The sequence below is a fragment of the Meriones unguiculatus genome, chromosome 7 (assembly GCF_030254825.1).
Source record: "Meriones unguiculatus strain TT.TT164.6M chromosome 7, Bangor_MerUng_6.1, whole genome shotgun sequence".
NCBI lineage: Eukaryota > Metazoa > Chordata > Mammalia > Rodentia > Muridae > Meriones > Meriones unguiculatus.
Window position 1 is genome coordinate 34,096,327 of NC_083355.1, and position 21,587 is coordinate 34,117,913.

The 21,587-nt window shown below is 43.4% G+C and overlaps 1 protein-coding gene across 3 annotated transcripts; it reads right to left on the minus strand.

Moving 5' to 3' along the window:
• Positions 1-512: 512 nt before the first annotated feature.
• Rnft1 (ring finger protein, transmembrane 1) lies at positions 513-12,508 on the minus strand. 3 transcript variants are annotated; one of them, XM_021645848.2, is made up of 9 exons: positions 12,370-12,508; positions 10,648-11,098; positions 10,396-10,472; positions 8,627-8,727; positions 7,161-7,314; positions 5,906-6,064; positions 4,580-4,645; positions 1,807-1,908; positions 513-1,249 (listed from the first exon to the last, which is right to left on the minus strand). In XM_021645848.2, the coding sequence occupies exons 2-9, from the start codon at positions 11,045-11,047 to the stop codon at positions 1,115-1,117; spliced, it is 1,194 nt and encodes a 397-aa protein (XP_021501523.1). In that variant the 5' UTR covers positions 11,048-11,098; positions 12,370-12,508; the 3' UTR covers positions 513-1,114. The 3 variants fall into 3 exon arrangements, with proteins under 3 accessions (XP_021501523.1, XP_060243055.1, XP_060243056.1); XM_060387072.1 differs by having other exon boundaries at positions 10,648-11,315; positions 12,370-12,500; XM_060387073.1 differs by having other exon boundaries at positions 10,648-11,318; positions 12,370-12,491.
• Between the last annotated feature and the right edge of the window lie 9,079 nt (positions 12,509-21,587).

A 21,587-nucleotide genomic window follows, 5' to 3' on the forward strand; every position in this document is an offset into this window, starting at 1 on the left:
GTGTCAATTTTTTTTTTCAATTTAAAGTGTGTTGTGTATATCCATCTCTACATGTGTGTGGAGGTCAGAGGACAACTTGAAGGAGTTGGTTCACTTCTTTGATGTTAACTTAGCAGTGGCAACCTTTTAGACATGCTAGATTTTAGATTCTTGAGAGGAAACACAAGGAACGAGAAAGCGCCTCATTCCCTCTTCTACCTGCAGAAATCAGCTGGAGACAACTAACCATGCTACCAAATGCTATGGCTTCCCCTGAGCCCAAGTTGCTGTTCTCCCCTTCTCCATGTAGAATTCAGCCAGGACAGGTGCATATTAAAGCACGCACTCCACCACAGCCTTCAGTGAGGCTTTCATATCCCAGCTAATGGTGATTGGAAAACTTAGAGCTACATATATCCCCACCTACATGCAAATCATTTTCATAGTTATTTAAGTATTACATGGCACTACACAAAACACAAATGAACACTACAGGGAATGGCAAGGAACACATAAGAGGTCCACAAGGTGAATGAATCTAAATCATTTATTCTCACTGATTACTAGTCAGTAATTATAGAGCATAATACAGTATTAAAATATATCTTCAGTAAATCTTCACTTAGAAAATGTGATTGTTATAGGTAAAATATAGCATTTAGAACTTTCATTTAAAAATACAATTTTATGAAAAATTTAATCATTTTTAGAATGGGAATTCTAAAAGTCTGATAAATTGTCTCAGATACTATGTATTTTAAAATACTATGCAAAATCTTTATTCTGAAAACCATGTCAGGAAGCAGTACCTGCCCCTCTTTAAAATGGCTAGGTCTAGTTTCTAATTGCTGTTTTGGTATTATCGTCAAGAAAACACATTTTCAACATAACACTGCAATTATCTGTCAAATAAGTGGAATAAAAGTTGCATATTTATTAAGTTGAATATATAGTTTAAAAATGCAGGCCCTTATACTTAATCTTTTGAGAAACTGAACTATAAATATGTCTCGTGATACCCTAAAACCATCTTGAAAAAAATTATTCTATTCCTGGAAACCAGTTGTGATGCATGTATCAATAGTTATCACACCAGATAAAATTAGTGTCTTGAGGCCCTAATGGTTTGTGCAACTTAGTACATCTGAAGGTGAGATGAAGTGGCTCCATCTTTCCATTTGTTTATACGTTCTGAAATCACAGTTCTGCACAGTGGACAAGTTTTCTCTCTGTTAAACCATAAGGTAATGCATTCTTCACAGAATATGTGCTGTAAGGAAATGAAGAAGCAGATCTTACACTCACACTCTATAGAGGATCACATTCTTTAAAAAGTCCTAAAGGATTTCAGAGAGCAGTTAACAAATGAGGAAATGACTTTTAATTGGCGAGTCACTACAAGTGTTCTGACTACTTTTTCCAGGTACTGCCTTTTAAGTATGATCACTTACCTGCGTAATGGTAACTTACTAACAGTAATTGAAATATGGCAAGGAGCCTTGCACATTTAGTAACAAAGGCGGCTGCTGCCATGGAGCACAACTAGTATCCAATTAAAAATGCAGCCTGTTTGCCAGCTGCTCTGGTATCTAAGTGGCTGACCAAATCACTCCCTAATCCTTTCATATGCTCCTCTTCGCAAGTTATCAGAACGTAAGGGAGATGATTTAGACAATCTACCACATCCCTTCCATCCTGAATAAGTTAACAGTATTTACCTGGAATAAAACCTTCCACTAAGTATTACTTTCACTGCCACATAACAAACATAAACATGATTTTCACATATCGTGAAAATGCTATATGTAGTTTGCTTAAAAATCTTACCTGACAAATGAGAAGAACTGGCTTTTGAAATTCAGCTTGACATATTGAACAAATACCATCCATATCGGAACACTGTCTCTTGCTGGCAGGCACTCCGTAACTCTATGAAGACAAATTCTGTTAGAAGGAATTCCTGTGGAGAGTTTAGTTTTGAAATATATTCTAGTCTGAGGTACGAGTCAGCGTAGCATATATTTGAGGCTCAGGGTTCAATCCCCAATGCTATCCCATTAGAACTGAGTTTGGTCCACAATGGAGATTGATTTAGTAGGTTCAAAGACATACTAGATGGAATTCATTCTGAAGTCCTGAAAAAATCTGAACTCTTGAGCATGACTCTGTTACTAAAGTCAGCAGGGTTTAATCATTCACCACACATGACAGTTCAGAACAGTGAAAGCTTTCTGTGGATATGAAGGGGGGAGGTGAACAACACCCGAGTACTGTCACAGAAACAGAAAGCAAGATGGGTCTCAGAGGCTAAAAACTAAAACTCATAGATAAAATTACCTATGAAGTTTGAAACTGGTGATATTACAGATGTCAGAATCAAGTCAGGATGCTATTTTTAGATGGTCTTGATGTTAATTTCCCTTCAAAGAAGTGTTACTTAGAATACACTGCAGATAGTTACGCTGACAGGATTCTAGAATACCATTTTTGTAGAGCTGGAGAGATGGTTTAGTGGTTAAGAGCACTGGCTACCCGCCCCCCCCACCCCAGACGACTCTGGTTCAATTCCCAGTACCCACAATGCTCCAGGTCCAGAGGGATCTGATTTCCATCCTTGGTCTCCATAGCACTGCATGCATATGGTATACAGACACACATGTAGGCAAAACATCCATGCACATAATAAAAAGATTTTAAACACTATTTTTGTAATATGGAGACTTCCTTTAAGTGAGGATTTATGGTGAGCCTTATGGTGACTTCCGTTTTGTTCATAAGGTTGAAGAATGTATGTAAAGGTATGCCAGGTGCTTATTTTAATATTCTGCTTTTCTTCTGTGTTGGGTACTGAACCTTGGGCCTCACACGCATGCTAGGCCAAGCACTCACCCACAGCCCACAGGGCATTATCAGCACTAATCTTAATAGAGTCAACTATGTGAAATGGTTGATGCTTATCACCATCAATTGAACTAACTTAAATCTAAACTGATTTTTTCTTTTTTGAGACAGGGTTTCTCTGTGTAGCCTTGGTTGTCCTGGACTCACTTTGTAGACCAGACTGGCCTTGAATTCACAGATATTTGCCTGCCTCTGCCTCCCAGAGTGCTGGGATTACAGGCATGAGCCACTGTGCCTGGCTTTACTTTTTATAGTTTCTCTTTGTTTTTTTGTTTGTTTAGTTGGTTGGCTTTGGTTGGTTGGTTTTGTTTTTCAAGACAGGGTTTCCCTGTGTAGCCTTGGCTGTCCTGGACTTACTTTGTAGACCAGGCTGGCCTTGAACTCACAGAGATCTTCCTGCCTCTACATCCTGAGTGCTGGGATTAAAGATGTACTCCACCATGCCTGGCTTCTAAACTCTGCATAATATGGAGCAGCATTTGCTTTTTGTTGTGGCTTTTTTTTTTTTTTTTTTTTTTTTTGGCAGGGTTTCTCTATGTATCCCTGGCTGTTCTGGAACTCAGTCTGTAGACCAGGATGGCCTCAACTCAGAAATCTGCCTGCCTGTGCCTCCCAAGTGTTGGTAAACACTTTTAATCCCAGCACTTGGGATCAAAGGCAGGTCCCACCAATACCCAGCTAGCATTTGTTTAGATATCATTAATTATCTTGAAGAAAAGGTTCCCTAGCCAGTTGGTCTGGACTACTCTAATCTTTTTCCTTTTTCCCCCAGAGTTTCTTGCTGGAGCTGGCCCTTAAGCTTTAATACTAGGTCAGAGGCTCTTCCACTCCCATCCCTAGCCTCCTAAAAGCTTCTAATAGCATGTTATGACCCACCTGGAATACTTTATTTTCCAACACAGAATATAGGAAAGTTACTAAATTTCCTTGAGTAAGAAAACTGCAAAGGGGCTGGAGGTCTGGCTCAGAGGTTAAGAGCACTGGCTGCTCTTCCAAAGGTCGTGAGTTCAATTCCCAGCAACCACACGGTGACTCACGACCATCTATAATGAGATCTGGTGCCCTCTTATGGCCTGCACATGTACATGAAGGCAGAACACCGTATACATAATAAATAAACAAACAAACAAACAAATAAATCTTTTTTAAGAAAAAAGAAAACTGCAAAGGGTAGGTAGGATTTTTATTGAGTTGTCCTTAAACTAAAATTATATTCAGTATTTTCAGTATTATATTTTATATATATTATATTTCAGTAATATATATGTAAATATATTTCAGTATAAGAGTGGAATAGGGAATATTAATGAAAATATACAAAGCAAACATCTATGGAATAAAAAAAAAAAAGGAACAAAAGTCAATGACAAGGTTTTTGAGAGTGCGATTGTAAATCCTAAAAGATATCTAATGGATCTGTTTTGTGCTTCCTTGTCCAGACTATTTAAGAGCCTACTACCAAGCCCCAGCTCCACAATGACAACGTAACTACAAGGGCAAACAGGCATTCAGATATACAAGCTCTGAAGTAACTGGTGGGCAGTGAAATTAAAGGAACGGTAGCCCCAAGTGCCAGAATATTAGAAAATAATCTCAAAATAGAAGAGAAACACCTCATGAATTTCTACTTGTAGCAGGACTAAAGAAAATAAGAGTGAAGCAAAGTAGAAGTATCCCTTAACTGATAAAAAGTACTTACTGGTCTTGTAAAAAATACTCGCAAAACTTGTTTGAAAGTTTTCAAATGTCCAAAAAAATCCAAAAGCTAAAAGAGAAAGAAACAATTTGTTAAATTAATTCAAAACCCCCATATGTTAAATCTACAGACAAAGATGAAATTCAACTCCCACCTAACCTAGTGTTCACTGTATGGCACAGCTAGTCATCCACTTATAAACCTACTTCAAGTTTAATAAACTAGTGCATAGATTTGGGCCACCTCTCAGCCTAAAGCTACAGTTTCATTATGACAAGTAAGCCAATGCCAAAGACACTGCAGGGGCTAGTGGTTAAGAGCACTGGCTGCTCCTCCATTCCAGCACAGCAACCATATGGTCCCCGTACAGAAGCTCTCAACCATCTGGAACTCCATTCCCAGGGATGTCACCCAATTCTGGCCTCTGTGGGCACTGCACTCGTGTGATGCACAGACATAAATACAGGGGAAACACTCATACGCAAAATAGTAATGGGGTGGGAGTGAAGAGATCAGCTTCATTTGATTCAATTATTCTTGGCATTTAGAGTTGAAAGTTTTATGGGGCAGTGTTGGTAAACACTTTTAATCCCAGCACTTAAGAGGCAGAGGCAGGTAGATCTCTGAATTGGAGGCCAGCATGGTTTATAGAGTGAGTGCCAGGACTACACAGAGACCCTGTCACAAAAAAAGGATTGGTCTACCTAATATGTTCCAGGACAGCCAGGGCTACACAGTGAGATCCTATCTTAATGACCCCAACACACACACATACAATTAAAAAACTTAATAAAGCACTAAGTTAAAGGAATTTAGGCATAAAGCAAAGAGGGCAAGATATTCCACTGGTTTAGAGCTGTATTACAAACGGTACTGTAAGAGTCGTGTCTTTTCTACTTACCTCCCTTAGATGTAACACATAGGTTAGCCCACTCTGCTACTCCTCAACAAATACAGACCCACAGCTTGGCATGGGACAGGTACTCTACATCTCAGCTACTTAGGAGGCCAAGGCACCATGGGCAACAATGCAGTCCCCCTTCCCCAGACCACTAAGTTCCTTCTACTCTTTGCTCATCACTCTCCTTACTGAGGTGGCGAGGTCTTGCTTGCTAGGTTGCCAACACTGGCAGACTCATGTTTTCCTGCCTCAGCTTCCTTTGTAGCTGGAATTAGAGGTGTATGCCAGCTTCACATTTCTAAACAGTTAAGAGTCTGCCCATTTCTTTCAACTAGTGATAGGAAGATAAATTCCGAGGCAGCTTAGTAGTATTGTAAAGCCAGTAATTATTATAGGATTCACTCTTCCAGGCTTATAATATTACTTACTTTTAGTATGAGGTAGAGTAAAGCCAGCAATATCCCAAGACTCCATCTAGTTACATTACCAAACTCCCCATAGCTTATAAGGTACCGAAACCAAACTGGAACGGGGACAAAAATTCGGTAATACTGACATAATTCTTCTAAAAGCATGTACCAATAACCCTAAAAAAGGAAGAATAAGTGAATTCAGCTACCCAAAGTATTAAACACATAGCACAGACACTTAATACCGGAAGGAGAATATCATAAAGCATATAATTTGCTAATCACAATAACTGAAATTATATTTCAGAATTATAATTAGCACTGACAAATTCAATCTGAGTATCACATACCATTGCTATTACATGGCATGGCTTGGTGTTGGGCCAATGAGATGACCCAATGGGTATAGGTAATGACCTTAGTTCAATCTCCAGAGCCCACATGGTAGAGAGGTACACACAAAAGAAATAAATATGAAAGAAGATTTCATTTATAAGCTGGATATGGTGTCTCACACTTATAACCCAGGATTTGGGAGGCTGAGACAGCAGGATTGCAGTGAGTACCAGACCAGCTCAGGCTATAGGGTGAAACCTTGTCTCTAGTAACAAGTCACTGGGTAACTGTGTATGTAGCCATTTATCAATTGAAAATACCCTGGAGACAAACAAGCACAAATATAGAATTTTCCCATATATGATGTAAAGATTGAGTTTTCAATTGTTCTGAAGCAATTATAATTCTGATTTTGACCAATTAACTTAGTATTTTCCAATTGAAGTACCTGAGCAAATTGTTGTCAGGCAGAAGTAATAAAAATGTTGTTAAAAATAGATTATTTTGGGGCTGGAGAGATGGCGCAGAGGTTAAGAGCACTGGCTGCTCTTCCAAAGGTCCTGAGTTCAATTCCCAGCAACCACATGGTGGCTCACAGCCATCTATAATGAGATCTGGTGCTCTCTTGTGGCCTGAAGGTGTACATGCAGACAGAACATTGTATACATAATGTAAATAAATCTTTTTTATTTTTTTATTTTTAAATAGGTTATTCAGGTATGGGAGAGATGGCTCTGTAGTTTAAGAGCATTTCTTGCTTTTCCAGGGGACCTGAGTTCCCAACACCCACACTAGGCAGCTTACAAATGCTTCTAACTATAGCCCCAAGGTATATGATGCCCTATTCTGGCCTCTAAGCTAAGACACATTCAAATGAAGACTAACTAGCATTAATAGGTTTTGCTAACATCATTCCAATAAGCATTTAGTTTCTTACCTTTGATTTAAAAGGCATGATGAGAGAAGGCACCAATAAAATTAGGCATTTTAACCCCATGAAAAAGAATTTCAGAATGAAGTCTGTAATTCCAACAATCCAAAGAACTTCCCAGAAGCTCAACTGATCGAGTGTAGGATTTAAGAAAATTAAGCTACCAAGAGAAAAGCATAAACATTTATGAAAGCAACATAGAAGCGTAAAGTGTCGGTAAAGGTTTAAGTCTGTTGCAGTATTTTACATATTTATTGAAACAGTTAAGTCCCCTAGCACTGAACTCTACCTTCAGCCTGTTCTTTCCAGGCAGTTAACAATACACTTTTACAGTAGGTCCACCAAGTCAGAGATGTGGACTCCTTTCATGTCCAGAGCTGGGCCCTCTTCTCCATCTAACCTTCCTTTCCCTGGGTGTGAGCTCTTTTGTTTGGTGTGTTCTTTCAGACAGGGTATCACTATGTCACCTAGGCTGGCCTCACCCAGTTTACACAGGCTATGCTCAGACTTGTGATTTTTAAGTATCAAACATATACATTCTGATAACGCCAAATTTAAAATTATGTGTTTGTGTGGGTGCTGAGAGATGGACTGTATATGTCTGAGTGCAGGTGTCTGTGAAGTCAGCAGAGGGCATGGGATGCTCACATCCCCTGAAACTGGAGTTTCCTCTGGAAAAGTAGCAGGTGCTCTTAACCAAGGAGCTGTCTTTCCAGCCCCAGAAGTCATTCTCGCCTCACAGCCACTCTCCTACTCATTAGAGCCCACATGTGTCCATCTCAATTCTACTGAACCTGGGCCTTCTAATTATCTGATTAAAGCTGAAAATTAAGAATATCTGACATGAAAGTGCATGTTAACATGTTTTTTAATGACTCATTCTTAGAAACAAAAGTTTGATAACAACCATCTAATGGTACTAAATAAACACTGATTAAAACTGGGTGAGTGTGGGACTGGAGAGATGACTCAGCCATTAAGAGCACTGGCTGCTCTTCCAGAGGACCAGGGTTCAATTCCCAGCACCCACATGGCAACTCACAACTTTCTGTAACTCCTGTTCCAGGGGCTCCGATAACTGCAGGCAGGCAAAACACCAATGTACATAAACTACAATAAATAAGCAAACGGTATGAGTGGCGCCCACCTGTATTTCCAGCACTCAAAGGCTGAGTCAGTAGGACTGCGAGTTGGAGGATACCCTAGACTACACAGTAAGAGCCCATCCCAAAAAACAGAAAAACAAAAAGCTGGTTCGCCAGATATCCACTCATCTTAAGTACTAACTGAGCACAGGCTAAGTGCCAAGGAGGAACTGGGGATACACGTCTGTAAGTCACACCTGTCACTCATGAAAGGAGACAACTGAAAATTGAACTATAATAAAGCATTATGTGCGAGTAAGATTCAGGCAAGGTGGGTGCTGCGGAATAAATGATAAACAACAGAAGTATACTAGGATCTCTGATTACCTGTAATAAAGTGACTGAGACTGAAAGGTGTAATATAAAAGAACGGAAGAACCTGCCAGGAACACCAACAACCAAGCACACTGAATCTTTGATGACCGTTCCTGAAAAAGAAACAATTTTGTAATTTACTGTGTTGTATTTGGCTGGAATTTTTAAGCGATATTAAATATCATTTGAAGATCAATTTATTACTTTACACTGTTTTTTATTCTTAAAAAAATACAAACTACCTGCTAAGCTGTTCATCATCACAACCACTGTTTATATCGTATTCCTTAATTAACAAAACAGAACTCTAAACAGAAATTAAAAATGCAAGCTGGGCATGCTGGCACACCTTTAATTAATTCCAGCACTGGGAAAGCAGAGGCAGGGGGATCTCTGGGAGTTTGCGTCTAGCCTGGTCTACATAGAGCTCCAGGGCTATGTAGAGAGACCCTGTTTCAAAGCACCACCCCACATAAAATTTAAAAATTACAAGACCTATGAGTCAAAGAGGCCAGTCTTCACACTGACATAAAGGACCTGTCCTTTACCTCTGCAGCTCCCCCTTTTCTCTTTTCCACAAAACAGAAATTTTAAAACTGCATTTAAGTAAATCAGCTCATAAATATGCAATAATTTTGATCTTTAAAATTCAAGTTTCAATTACTAGTTTAATTCAAAGTTTTCGTTGAGCATCCTAATCCAAGAACTGGACAACCTTTTGAGAACTAACATGATAACCCCAATGGAAAATTCCACACCGGACTTCACTGCCAGTCACAATGCTGGTACTCTAAAAACACCACATAAAACTGCCTCTGGGCAATGTGGACAAGACAGACATAAATGAAAACACCCCTCCTTGTGTACAGGCAAAATCTCCACAATTAAAGAACTTAATCTTGTACTAATAATTTTTCTTTCTCTAAAGACAAGGTCTTACTCTGTAGCACAAGCCTGGCACTCAATACATATTCCAGGCCAGTTCTGAATTCACAGTAATCCTCCTGCCGCACAGCCCCAGTTCTGGGATTATAGGCACACAGCACCATGCCCAGCATTAACTTGCAATAGTTTTAAACTATGTACTAAATTTTTGTTAATATGCTATACTATAAATTCCCAGATAGGATCCCTCTTAAGGTGAAATTTCAGATTCTTGGATTTTTTTCTAATAATTTATATGATTTGAACCTTTATATTACTAGAAAAATTTCTCAAGCTTTTTTTTTTTTTAAATGAGACACCTGCCATTCATGGTTAAGGCACAAGCCTTTAATCCCAGCACTTGGGAGGCAGAGGCACACAAGTTTGAGGCCAGTCTGGTCTACAGAGTGAGTTCCAAGACAGCCAGTTAGTCATAGTGAGACCCTGTCTAAAACACCTAAAATGCCCATTTACTCAATGTTCCATTTTCTTTATTTTCAATCTTATGGTGCATCAACTGAAGTTTTTAATGATACTACACTACTCAGTATAATTAATAACTCATAAAGTACAAAGATCCTTGCCAAACTAGATCACACAGTGTGGTCCAAGTCTTCTGATCCTCTGGTCTATGTTTTCTTTATTGGGACCAAGCAACAAAGTAAGGTGAGGTCACTAAGCATTAGGACAGGTAATTCCTTCCAAATCATTTAGAAAACAAAGTTAAGCAAGTGGTGGGCATCACCGTTTATCCTGTTGCTTCCTAGTCCTCTTGAAAGTTACTTCTATTTCTCTCAAAGTTATCTCTAATTCTGTAGAGAGAAACAGTTAATAATTTAGTTGCTTGTTATACTTACTCTTAGAAAAACCTGATTTACAATGCTTTTGTTTGCATACATAAAAGTTGTTAGCAGCCCAATTCCAAGAGAAATTCCTGTTAGAAAATAAGTTCTAGTTAATTGAAAGAAAGAAAAAAAGATTATAAACGCTAATAATATAAATTAAAACACACAATTTTAAAAGCTAGCAACCAAAATGCATAGGTTAAAATTGTCAATAAAAAGAGAAACTGAATTCAGAAATTTAGTCAATCTTTTATTATTTCCTACCTGTTATATGCTGCATAACAAGTTTAATACCCAGAATCAAAATATAAGGAAGACTTTTTTGCAGCCACTTGAAGAGATGGCGGAATTCTGAGAAGGAGCCACTTCCATGTTCTCCAGACTCTGTGGCAAAGTCCTCAGGTGGCCTTGCGTCACTGTGGGAGTGACTACGGAAACGGCTCTGCATACATCCATGGGCGCAGGCGCAGGCCCCTGGCCTTGCATTTCTAGAGCTTGGATTCTCAGGGTACTCTTTAGGTCCGGAGTTTATTTGGATATGTACATCTCCAGGGTGAAGAGAACCGTCTGTGGATCTTGATGGGTGAACACACTGAGCAGCCGAGCCATCTTTATCACGTGAGGCGCCTGGCGGATCGTGCAGCTGGTTACAGCTGGCCTGCATGGCCCTGGAATATTTTTTCTCTAAGATGTTTTTGCTTCAGGACTCTTTCCCCTTAAAAATAAAATAAAACAGCAGAAAGCATTCTCAGTCAGTCACAAGCAATGTCGTGATCATTAGATGTCCTTTCTTCACCAAGGGAGCAGTGGATCGTCACAGATGGATTGTCCTCTGTCACTCCTTCAGTCTTTGCTACTGCCAAGGCTCGGCTGCCCCCACTCCAATCCTAAGTTCCAACTTGGCAAACCAATGCGATTTTGAACCTTAGGGGCTACTTAAAATACAAAACATATTTAGTGAGCATTTTGTGTTTGAACTGTAGATGTCTTGATTTCTCTAATACCAAAAGACATGAGCAAACAGTCTAAAGAATGGGTACCCAGCAGGTACAACTATGAATAGCAGGACTCATACTGAATATGTGCGCACATGGACTCCACACTAAGAAGTTTGCTAAGGGTGGGTTAGTGAATGAAGGTCCCCGCGGCCAAATCAAGACCGCTGATGTGAGTTCGATCCTCTCAACCCATATGGTTGAGGAATGAACTGACTCCTACAAGTTGTCTTCACGAGCGTACACACACACACACACACACGCTAAATAATTCTAACAAATTTTTAAGGATTCATTAATGCGTAGAAGGAAAAAAAAAACCCAGTGGCTTGTTAGGCATCAACACAGATAATAAACATTTCACCTGGGTGACCTACACATTTCATTTTAGCTTCCCCAAAGCTAATAAGGTTTTCAGTAATTAATGGTGCTACCGAGAATATTACTTCCCTTCTCAAAAGAATGTTAACTCAAATACCTTTGAAACAGGGTCCTTAGGGGAGAGTCACCATGTAATTGCTACGTGATGCTTTAGTCTAAATAAGGAGCTGGCCTCCAGGAAGAAAGAAGAAGCCACCGCGGAGGTGTGTGGCGGGGGCAGAAGAGGCTGTGGGCAGGCCGAGATCCCTACGTGTCCCAGGGCGGTCTCGGCCGAGGGAGCCCGCGGAGCCCCGCCGCCGGGCCTCTGCCGTCTCGCGGGGCTACCGCGGCGGGGGCTGCCCGAGACCGCGCGGTTACAGTGTGACGTTTCGGCGGCTCCGAAGCCGCGGCGGCTCCGGACACCACAGCTCCCGTCCCTGCTCTAAGCACCCAACAAGACGGCCCTCCTGCCCTCCTTCATCCGTAAACCAGGAGAAGCGGGGAAAAGGGAGAGAGAAAAGTGAACGCCAACTCTTCCGGAATGCGCGAGGACAGAGTTCTCCACCCACGTCCGAGCTTCGGCTCTTCTCCCCGGAAACCCTGCGCCTCACCGCCCTCCCCCGGGTCTGACCTCTCATGACCAGGAGCGGGCGGCCTCGACAGCCACAACACCGACCACCCGACTCGCCGCCGCAAGCCCTCCTCGTCGAGCCTCCTGCCCCGGACGCCACCAGCCTCGGCAGCGCTCGGCCGGGCCCCGCGGAGGCGCGCGCGCCGCCCAGACGACGTCGCGTGCGGCCCGCCTTCGCCAGGCTCCGCCCCCTCCCGCCGCGGACGCCAACCTTCTGGCCCCGCCCCCGCTCGTTCTGGCCCCGCCCTGCCGCCGGGTTGCTGCGCAGTTGCCTGGCGTGTGTCCTAAACCGAGTCTCGGCGACTGTGACGTCCCGCGTCTGTAGTCAGTCACGTGCTTCGGAGCCCTGCGGGATGTGAGGTTGAGAACGGGAAGGGCCGGGAACCCGCGTAGGCGGCTCGGGTCGGACCGCGCTCGGGACGGTCGGTGCCCGGGGAGCCGCCGGGCTGCCTGGGCCAAGAGGCTGTTAATGACCTGGGTTGGTTCGTGCCAGAACCGGACCTGAGAAGCCCCGGGATTTTGCGAGAGGGTGGAAGTGGTGTTGGCGAGCGAGGAGCTCGACTTCTAAAATAAATGCTACCGAGGGGAAAAGTTAGGATAAAAAAGTTCTTCTGGAAAACCTAGGACGTCAAATAAACAAAGGGGTTCCCATGATTCTTGAAGTTAGGTATTCCGTGGGAGTTGAGCTGAAGGGACCAGACGGAGGGCTGGCTCTTCGCATACGCTTTGTGAGTCAAGTGTCCAGTAATTGGTTGATGTTTTGTCTTTCTGTCATTACCTGACTTAAACCTTTCAAATCCCTTGCCAGAGGCGTTGTTGTGATTCCTAGACCTGTGAAATTTCACCGTACTTTCTTTCTTAGTAGTATGACTGAATCCACCGTTTTTAGCCCTAATCATTCACCTTGAGAATGTACTTAAATTTCTCTCTCAAGTCAAAAAGGACTTTAAAAATATCCCAGCCGGGCGCGGTGGCTGTAATCCCAGCACTCTGGGAGGCTGAGGCAGGTGGATCTCTGTGAGTTCGAGGCCACTTTGGCCTACAAAGCGAGTCCGGGACTACCAAGGCTACACTGTCGAAAAAAAAAAAAAATCCCAAACCTGTTTTAGATCTTCTCACTATGATCAGCACATTGACTTCCTTTTCCTTAAGACATGGTCTTATGCATCTCAGGCTGGCCTACAACTGGATTTATAGTGGAGGATAGCCTTGAACTCCTGATGCCCCTGCCCTCATTTTCTTCAGTGCAGGGATTATAGGCATGTGCCTTCATGCCTGGCTGTTTACACTTTTGAATGTAAGTTTTTAAGCTTCAAGTTTTTTCACAAATTGTATTCCTGGGTGAGTAACTTTTATTTGCCTGAGGTCATTGTCCCAGAGGCCTAGTCCTGGAAGCTTCTATCCTCCATAATATCAATCTGATCTAAGCTTAGAATGTTTTCAGCCTCTGAGACTTACTGCTGAATAAGCTGACCGTTCCTAGCTCTTTTTTTTTTTGAGCTCTGGGCTGGCTGGTTCAACTCCACTGTTCTGACTTAAACACCTCTCCAAGCTGGTTCAATCTGGCTTCTCTCTTGGCCTCTTTTTTTTTTTTTTTTTTTTAAACTAACTCTAGCAATCTGTGCTAATCTTCTGGCTCCTTCGGTCTTCACTTGAGTTCTGTCTCTGCAACTTGTCTTTGTAAAACTCTCCAGGTAAAAACTGCCTCTGAATTCTACAATCTGAACCGCCTGGAACCCAACTCCACTGCATTACCTCTCAATTCACTCTCCACCAAACTGCCTGAACAGCACTGACTAGAACTCAGAGTTCTGCATGCCTCTGGCTCCTGGGTGCTATCACCACACCTAGACCCCCTTAAGCTTTTCCTGAAACTTGCTCTATACCAGGCTGGCCTTGAACTCTGAGATCTGCTTGCCTCTGGCTCTTGAGATTAAAGGTGTGCCTCTGTTCCAGCGGGATCATACAGACCCAGGTCTTTGGATGTGATCTGTTGCCAGAGCAGCCATGTTCTGAATTAAATCCCCTAAAGTAAGATTGAGGGCCACACTCCAGACTGTAAGTGAATCTTCTGAGACATTTGCACATGGTCTACCATTCCCATACATGAATGTTTTAACTTTTAAATTCCATTTGTGATGATGGGTGGTGCTGGCACTGGTGTTGCAGTCAGAGGACACTTTGTGGGGTGTTTTCTACCTTTTCTTGGGGTCCAGGGAGCCAACTGAGATTGCCAGTTGTGTGTGAAACAGATTCTACATGAATGTTTTGTTTTCTTTTTTGAGACAGGGCTTCTCTGTGTAGCCTTGGCTGTCCAGTACTCACCTTGTAGACCAGGCTGGCCTGGAACTCATAGACATCCACCTGCCTCTGTCTCCCAGAGTGCTGGGATTATAGTGTGTGCACATGAATGTTTTTATTTTAAACTAAAATGAATGCAAGCTAAGCATGCATGTGGCTCACGACTGTAATCTCAGAATTACGGAATACAAAGCAGGAAGATTGCTATGAGGTCCAGGCTGTGAGGGTGCAGAGTGAGACTCTTACCTCAAAAAAAGAACATACATACATAAATGCAAATCTAGCAAGCAGGAAAATCATGAAGTTTCACATAATCTAGCCCCAACTACAGTATAACAACAGGTTGTTTTAGTATGGCATATTTGTAAATTTAACATACTTAATGTTCAAATCCCCATTTCAACATATAACACATTGAAGGACTATCAGTACATTAAGTTTATTAGTACATTTTATTCAAATAACTTTTAACTGAAAGGTCATGGATTTGAAGAGCATTGAGCTGAGATTTGATTCTTTGTGACAAGATTTCTTTTTACTCGAATTTGGAGCACTAAAAAGAACATTTTAACTTTAATTTGTTTTGTTTTGTTTTAAAGGCAAGGTTGGTGCCAGGCAAGATGTGCCCCCTGGTACAATAGTGGCATGAAAGTTACGGGAATAACTAACTGCTTTGGGCTCGGATTTGAGGCCTGTTCCACAGGAGGGGATTTATACCTCATGCTGTCAACCTGGTCAGAAGCCCATGGATCAGGGCTGGGTGGCTCAGGGGTTAAGAACACTGGCTGGTCTTCCCAAGGTCTTCAGTTCAATTCCAAGCAACCATATGGTAGCTCATAACCATCTATAATGAGATCTGGTGCCCTCTTCTGGCATGCAGGCACAACACTGTAAAAATATAAAGAAAGAAAGAAAGAGAGAGAGAGAGAGAGAGAGAGAGAGAAAGAAAGAAGTACATCTTATAAAAGAAAAGGAAAAAAAGGCCCATGGGTCAGGAGGTCGAAGGCCCCAGGGAGGAACCTGCTGCTGCTGTTCAAGGCCATACTGTCAGGCTGCCTAATGCCCATCTCCAGAGATTAGTGCCCCGTCAGTTTGGGGCAGAGACACTTCTCTGCAATAGTCAGCAGTTAATGCTGACTCCTAACTGGTAGAGCTCTGAGGATGTTGAGTGCTCTGTTCTGTGTGGGCCATCCATCTCAGTCCTCCCTCCCGGCAAGGCTAAGGAACCTTCTGGGAAGGATAGAAAAGAGCTAAGCGCCAGAGGATGGGGTGCTGTGAGATTGTTTCAGGGACACGGCATGGTTATCTGTATTCTGCTTTATTTGGGGTGTTTAGGCCTGGACCTCCCTTCCACCAACCGTAAGGAGGGGAGAGAGAAGGGAAAGGGGGCACAGACCCCTTTTACTTCTCCCCGTGGTTTAGGGTCGGTGTGTCTTTGGGGGTTATCAACAGCAAACACAGCCAGCAGTCTCCCTCAGGCCGCTGTGCCCAAACTGCCACTCTTCCTCCCATCTCCTGGGCCTCTTCAAACTGCTACTCCTCTCTTTCCCGATCTCAAATTTATATCCTCTGAACCTTAGGCCATGACCCTCCCTGTGAGGCCGTTACCAGCTGGCAAAAGCCACACGCCACACAGTACAATTAACAGCTGTGGACAAACTATAGCCCAACTAAAGTCCCACACTTGGGATTAAAACAAAAGCATATTTACATGACATAACTTGAGTTTTTAAAGAAACTGAAACTTTCATTACAGTTGTGGAACCCATGAACTCGATGAAGCTCCGATCAAGATCAAATTAACAGGATTCGTTAACATTCTAGTAAGCAACACTAATTGGACTCAATGGATTATTAACAACAACGAACAAAGAAAGACATGCAGAGGGGAGGGAGACAGCTGAGGAGGGGAGGGAGAGGGAGGGACTCCAGGAGGGATGGGTGTATTTGAACAAGATGCATCCTTTACATGTGTGAAGTTGTCAAATTATAAAAGATATTCTACTAAAAACAATAACAACAACAAAAGTAAATTCAAGCCTGTAATCCCAGCACTGGGAGGTGAAGGCAGGAGAATCAGGAGCTCAAGGACACCCTCTCCTGCTTGAAGCCCTGTCTCAAACAAGAAAACAAACAAAAAAGCATTTGCTAATGTCAAGAATTGTCCTGGAGAGGTGGCTCATTGGTTAAGATCACTGTCTGCCCTTCCAGAGGTTATGAGTTCAATTCTCAGCAACCACATGGTGCCTCACAGCCATCTATATACTGGGATCTGATGCCCTCTTCTGGCGTGCAGGTCTACATGCAGGTAGAGCATTCATATACATAAAATAAATAAGTAAATCTCAAAAAAAATTGTCCTAGGTATGAGAGAGAGTGAAAAACAACATAGGCCAAATCCCACAGGGAAGTAAGTGGTTAGACAGGTCTGGCAACAAATAATTATAGTAGATTGGAGCAGACAGTATAATTGAGGGTTGTTTGCGTCTCTATGGAAGAGGTAGGAGCCTTTAACTTTGTCAGGCAAGAAACACTTCATCACAGCTGTTGAGGTGAAGGCTGAGGAGCGAGAGATTTGCATATAGAAGCATTTTGAGGAAAAGCATGCCATTAAAATACCATGGCCCTTTAAGGATTTAGCTTGTCGTTTTTTTTGTTTTTGTTTTTGTTTTTTTTTGTTTTGTTTTTTTTTTTTTTTTTTTTGAACAGTAGTGAACATAGCAAAGAACAGGAAGAGAAGTCACAGAGTACAGAGCAGGGGCTAAAAAACAGCTAGGCTCCTCACTTAGAAGTCTGTGCTTTTGTCTTTTTTTTTTTAATTTTAATGATTCATTTTTATTTTGTGTGCATTGGTGTTTTGCCTGTGTGTACACCTGTATGAGGATGTCAGATCCCCTGGAACTGGAGTTCCAGACAGTTGTGAGCTCCCATGTGGGTGCTGGGAATTGAACCTGGGTCCTCTGGAAGAACAGCCAGTGCTCTTCACTGCTGAGCCATCACTCCAGTCCCCCAGTAGTTTATTCTAGTGGTCCAGGGGAAGCTACTGAGCTTTAAGCGGCAGTTCTGTGACCAGAGCTGGGTTTCCAGAAAAATCACATGCTGGTAGGACACTTACCCGGCCCCACCTTTTTATTAAACATTATCTATCTATCATCTATCTATCTATCTATCTATCTATCTATCTAGTGTGTGTGTGCCAATATATGAAGGTTGCAGGACAACTTATGGAATTCAGTTGTCTCTTTTCACCGTGTCCTGGTTAGTTAAGGGGCCTGAACACGTATAAGACCCCCCCCCCTTGACTTAGCTCCAACTGAGGTCATTGGAACCCAAAAAATCAACCAGTCATCATGCAGCTTCAGAAGAAATAAAAGCCATTTATTTCAGGCCTCCAGTCTGGAGAGCTCCGGATTTGTTTCATAAGAGTAATTAACTGATCCGTGAGTGACTGATTAGATGTGGGGTGGGAAAGGGAGTCTTTGCTTGAGGGCTAGACAAACTAACATTAGAAAACTCGACAGACTAGGACAAACGAATAACCGCCGCTCCCGGGAAAAGTAGGGAGGCGGGTGGGCATGTATGCTCATGCCTGCCCGGACAGGAGGAAGGTGTCAGGTGCCCTGCAGCTGGAGTTACAGGTAGCCGTGAACTGTCCAGCATGGACACGGACTCCCCTCCTCCGGAAGAGCAGCAAGTGCTCCTAACTGCTTAGCCACCTCCCTGACTCGTCTTTATGTGTGTGTGTGTGTGGACATACAGCTGAAGGCTAGAGGATTACTTGTGGAAATCAGTTCTCTTCTTATTGTCCTCGGTGTGCTAGTTAGGTTTTTGTTTGTTTGTTTTATGTTTTTTGCTCTGCTTTTTTATTTTTGTTTGTTTGTTCGTTTTGTCAATGAGACACAACCTAGAGTGGTCTGGGAAGAGAAACTCAGCTGAAGAAATGCCTGAATCAGACTGGTCTGTGGCCATGTCTGTGAAAGATGCCTTAACTGATGATTGATGTGGGAGGACCCCGTCCACTGTGGTGGCATCATCTCTGGGCAGATGGGCCTTGTTCTATAAGAATGCCAGCTGGCTGGGCGTGGTGGTGCAAAGGCCTTTAATCCCAGCACTCATCGAGGCAGAGGCAAGTGGATCGCTGTGAGTTTGAGGCCAACCTGGTCTACAAAGTGAGGCCAAGACAGCCAAGGCTACACAGAGAAACTCGGTCTTGAAAACAAAACAAAAGTATGCTGGCTGAGGGGCTGGAGAGATGGCTCAGCCCTTAAGAGCACCAGCTGCTCTTCCGAAGGTCCTGAGTTCAATTCCTAGCAACCACATGGTAGCTCACAACCATCTATAGTGAGATCTGTTGCCTTCTTTCTGATACTCTCCTCTGTCATGCAGGTATACATGCAAATACAGTGCTCATACACATAAATAAATATTTTGGGGGGTTTTGTTGTTTGTTTTTTGACAGGGTTTCCCTGTGTAGCCTTGGTTGTCCTGGATTCAGTTTGTACACCAGGCTATCCTCGAACTCACTGAGATCCACCTGCCTCTGCCTCCCTGAGTGCTGGGATTACTGGCCTGTGCCACAGTGCCAAGCTATATAAATAAATCTTAAAAAAATAAAATAAGTTATATACTAAGAAAAGAAAGAAAGCTAGCTGAGGGTGAGCCAAAGGTAAGGCCAGGAGGCACTGATTTTATGTGATGTCTACTTCAGTTCCTGCTTGAATTCCTGCTGTGACTTCTCTCGGCGACAGATTTTGACCTAGAAGTGTAGCCAGATAAATCGTTTCCCCTCTGAAGTTGCTTTCGGTTCGAGAGTTTTCTCGTAGCAACAGAAAAGCAAACTAGAGCAGGGACAGAAATGAGGTCATCTGGCTCGGTGGCAGGTGCTCCTCTCCACTGAGCCCCATTTGAAATTGTTGATGATGTTTGTTCAGCGTGTGTGCCATGCCCAGCTCCTGTGGGCACATGAGAATGCAGCCGTGGGCAGGTGGGTGTGAAAGAAAGAACAGCTTAAGGCGGTCGGTCCTTGCAGGTGGTCAGCCTTGGTGGCGGTTGCCTTCGCTTGCTGGTCCTTTCGTTTAAAGACTGAGTCTCACCGTGTAGCTCTCATCAGCCTGAAAGTGCATATAAACTACATCGGACTTTAATCTGTAGCCAGTCCCCTGCTTTAGTCTCCTGAATACTGGGTTTGTGTGTGAAACTGGGAATCGTGGTACTTCCCTGTAACCTGAGTACTCAGGAAGCTGAGGCAAGAGAATCTTCAGTTTGAGGCCGGGCTGGGTTACATAGTGAGACCTTGTCTTAAACAAACAAGCCAGACATGTTGGCTCATGGCTGTACGCCCAGCCTTTGAGAGACAGAGACAGGAACCATCAGTTCAAGTCCAGTTTGGGCCGCCACATAGTCATCTGGACAGCTCAGGCTGCCTCCAAACACCAATGATGGAGCAGGAGTGGTGGGGGAGGTGAGAGGGCTGACAAATCCAGCTTCAGAAAGAAGGCTGAGGAGACACTCAGTGTGTAAACGCTCGCAGAGTTCGGACCGCCAGCACCCAATTAGAAGCTGGGTAAAGAACCAGCAATTCCAGTCTTGGGAGCGCAGCACCCAGTGTTAGGGAGGACGGTACAGGATGGTCCCTGGGGCTTTCTGCTCAGCCCGTCCAGTGGAGTCCGTGAGCTCCAGGTTCATGGAGAGATCAGACTCCCAACATAAGCAGGAGGCGTATGGGCTCCTCTGTGGCTCTGGAAGTTGCGTGAGGAGCCGAGCAGCCCAGGAGCTGCCACGCTGTACGGCAGGAGATGGGGCCATGCCATAACCTGTTGGGTGGCTATGGAAGGCCGCACCCAAATAGAGAAAATCCAAGAAGGCGCTTACAGCTTTGTGCGGCAGTGGCCATGGAGAAACCAGACCTGAAAGTGAAGAGGGAGGGGTACCCAGTTCTACATTCAGGAAATTTCTCTATTAAAAGAACAGCATTGAAGCTGGGCGCTGTGGCCAGCACGCCTGTGATCCCAGCACTCTGGGAGGCAGAGGCAGATGGGTCCCTGTGAGTTCAAGGCCAGCCAGGCCTACAAAGTTAGTCCAAGACAGCCAAGGCTACACAGAGAAACACTGTCTCCAAGAAAACAAAAACAAAAAAACCCAGCACCATCCAAATACAGGACAGGGTATGCTTACACAAGAGTCCAGGCTGTAGCTCCTTCAGATTTCTTCCCACGGATCTCAAGAACAGGGTTCTAACCCTGCTGTCAGTTCACAGATCCTTCTTGCTAAGAGTCATTTGTAGGGGAACCTTCAGAACACTGTTTCGTCACTTCAGAATAAGACTTTACAGAGACTTGAAACCTTCAAACCTATCGATCGGTGAAAACAGAACGGTGTGACTGGACCCTGGCAGAGCTCTTAGGGCACATGTGTTGGGGACACTCTGGAACAGAAGCCGTTCCACTCCAGGTGACATCTGGAGGACAGGCAGCTCGTTCGCTGGGAAACCACCCCGACGGAGAGTCAGAGGCTGTCCCGCTCTGTGGCATGTTCGGAGCTTTGAGCACTCCCAACAGCAAAGTGTGGCCAGAAGCGGGATCTCTGGTGGAAGAATCCATTTCCTAAGGCCTCCCATCCCACGTCAGCATTTGGATATAAATGTTTCATTTGCCCTCATTTGCTAGCCTCTCACCCTGCTCAGCCTATTAAACGTGCTCAATCCATGTCTTGAAACTCATAATCCTCCTGCCTCACCTTCAGAATTCTGGGATGGCAGCAGGCATCATCTTGACAAAGCTGAATACAGCTTTTATTTATTTATTTATTTATTTATTTATTTATGTAGTTAGTTAATTTATTGAGACAGGGTCTCTCTACATAGCACTGGCTGTTCTGGAACTCATTATGTAAATCAATTTCAAACTTATTGAAATTCA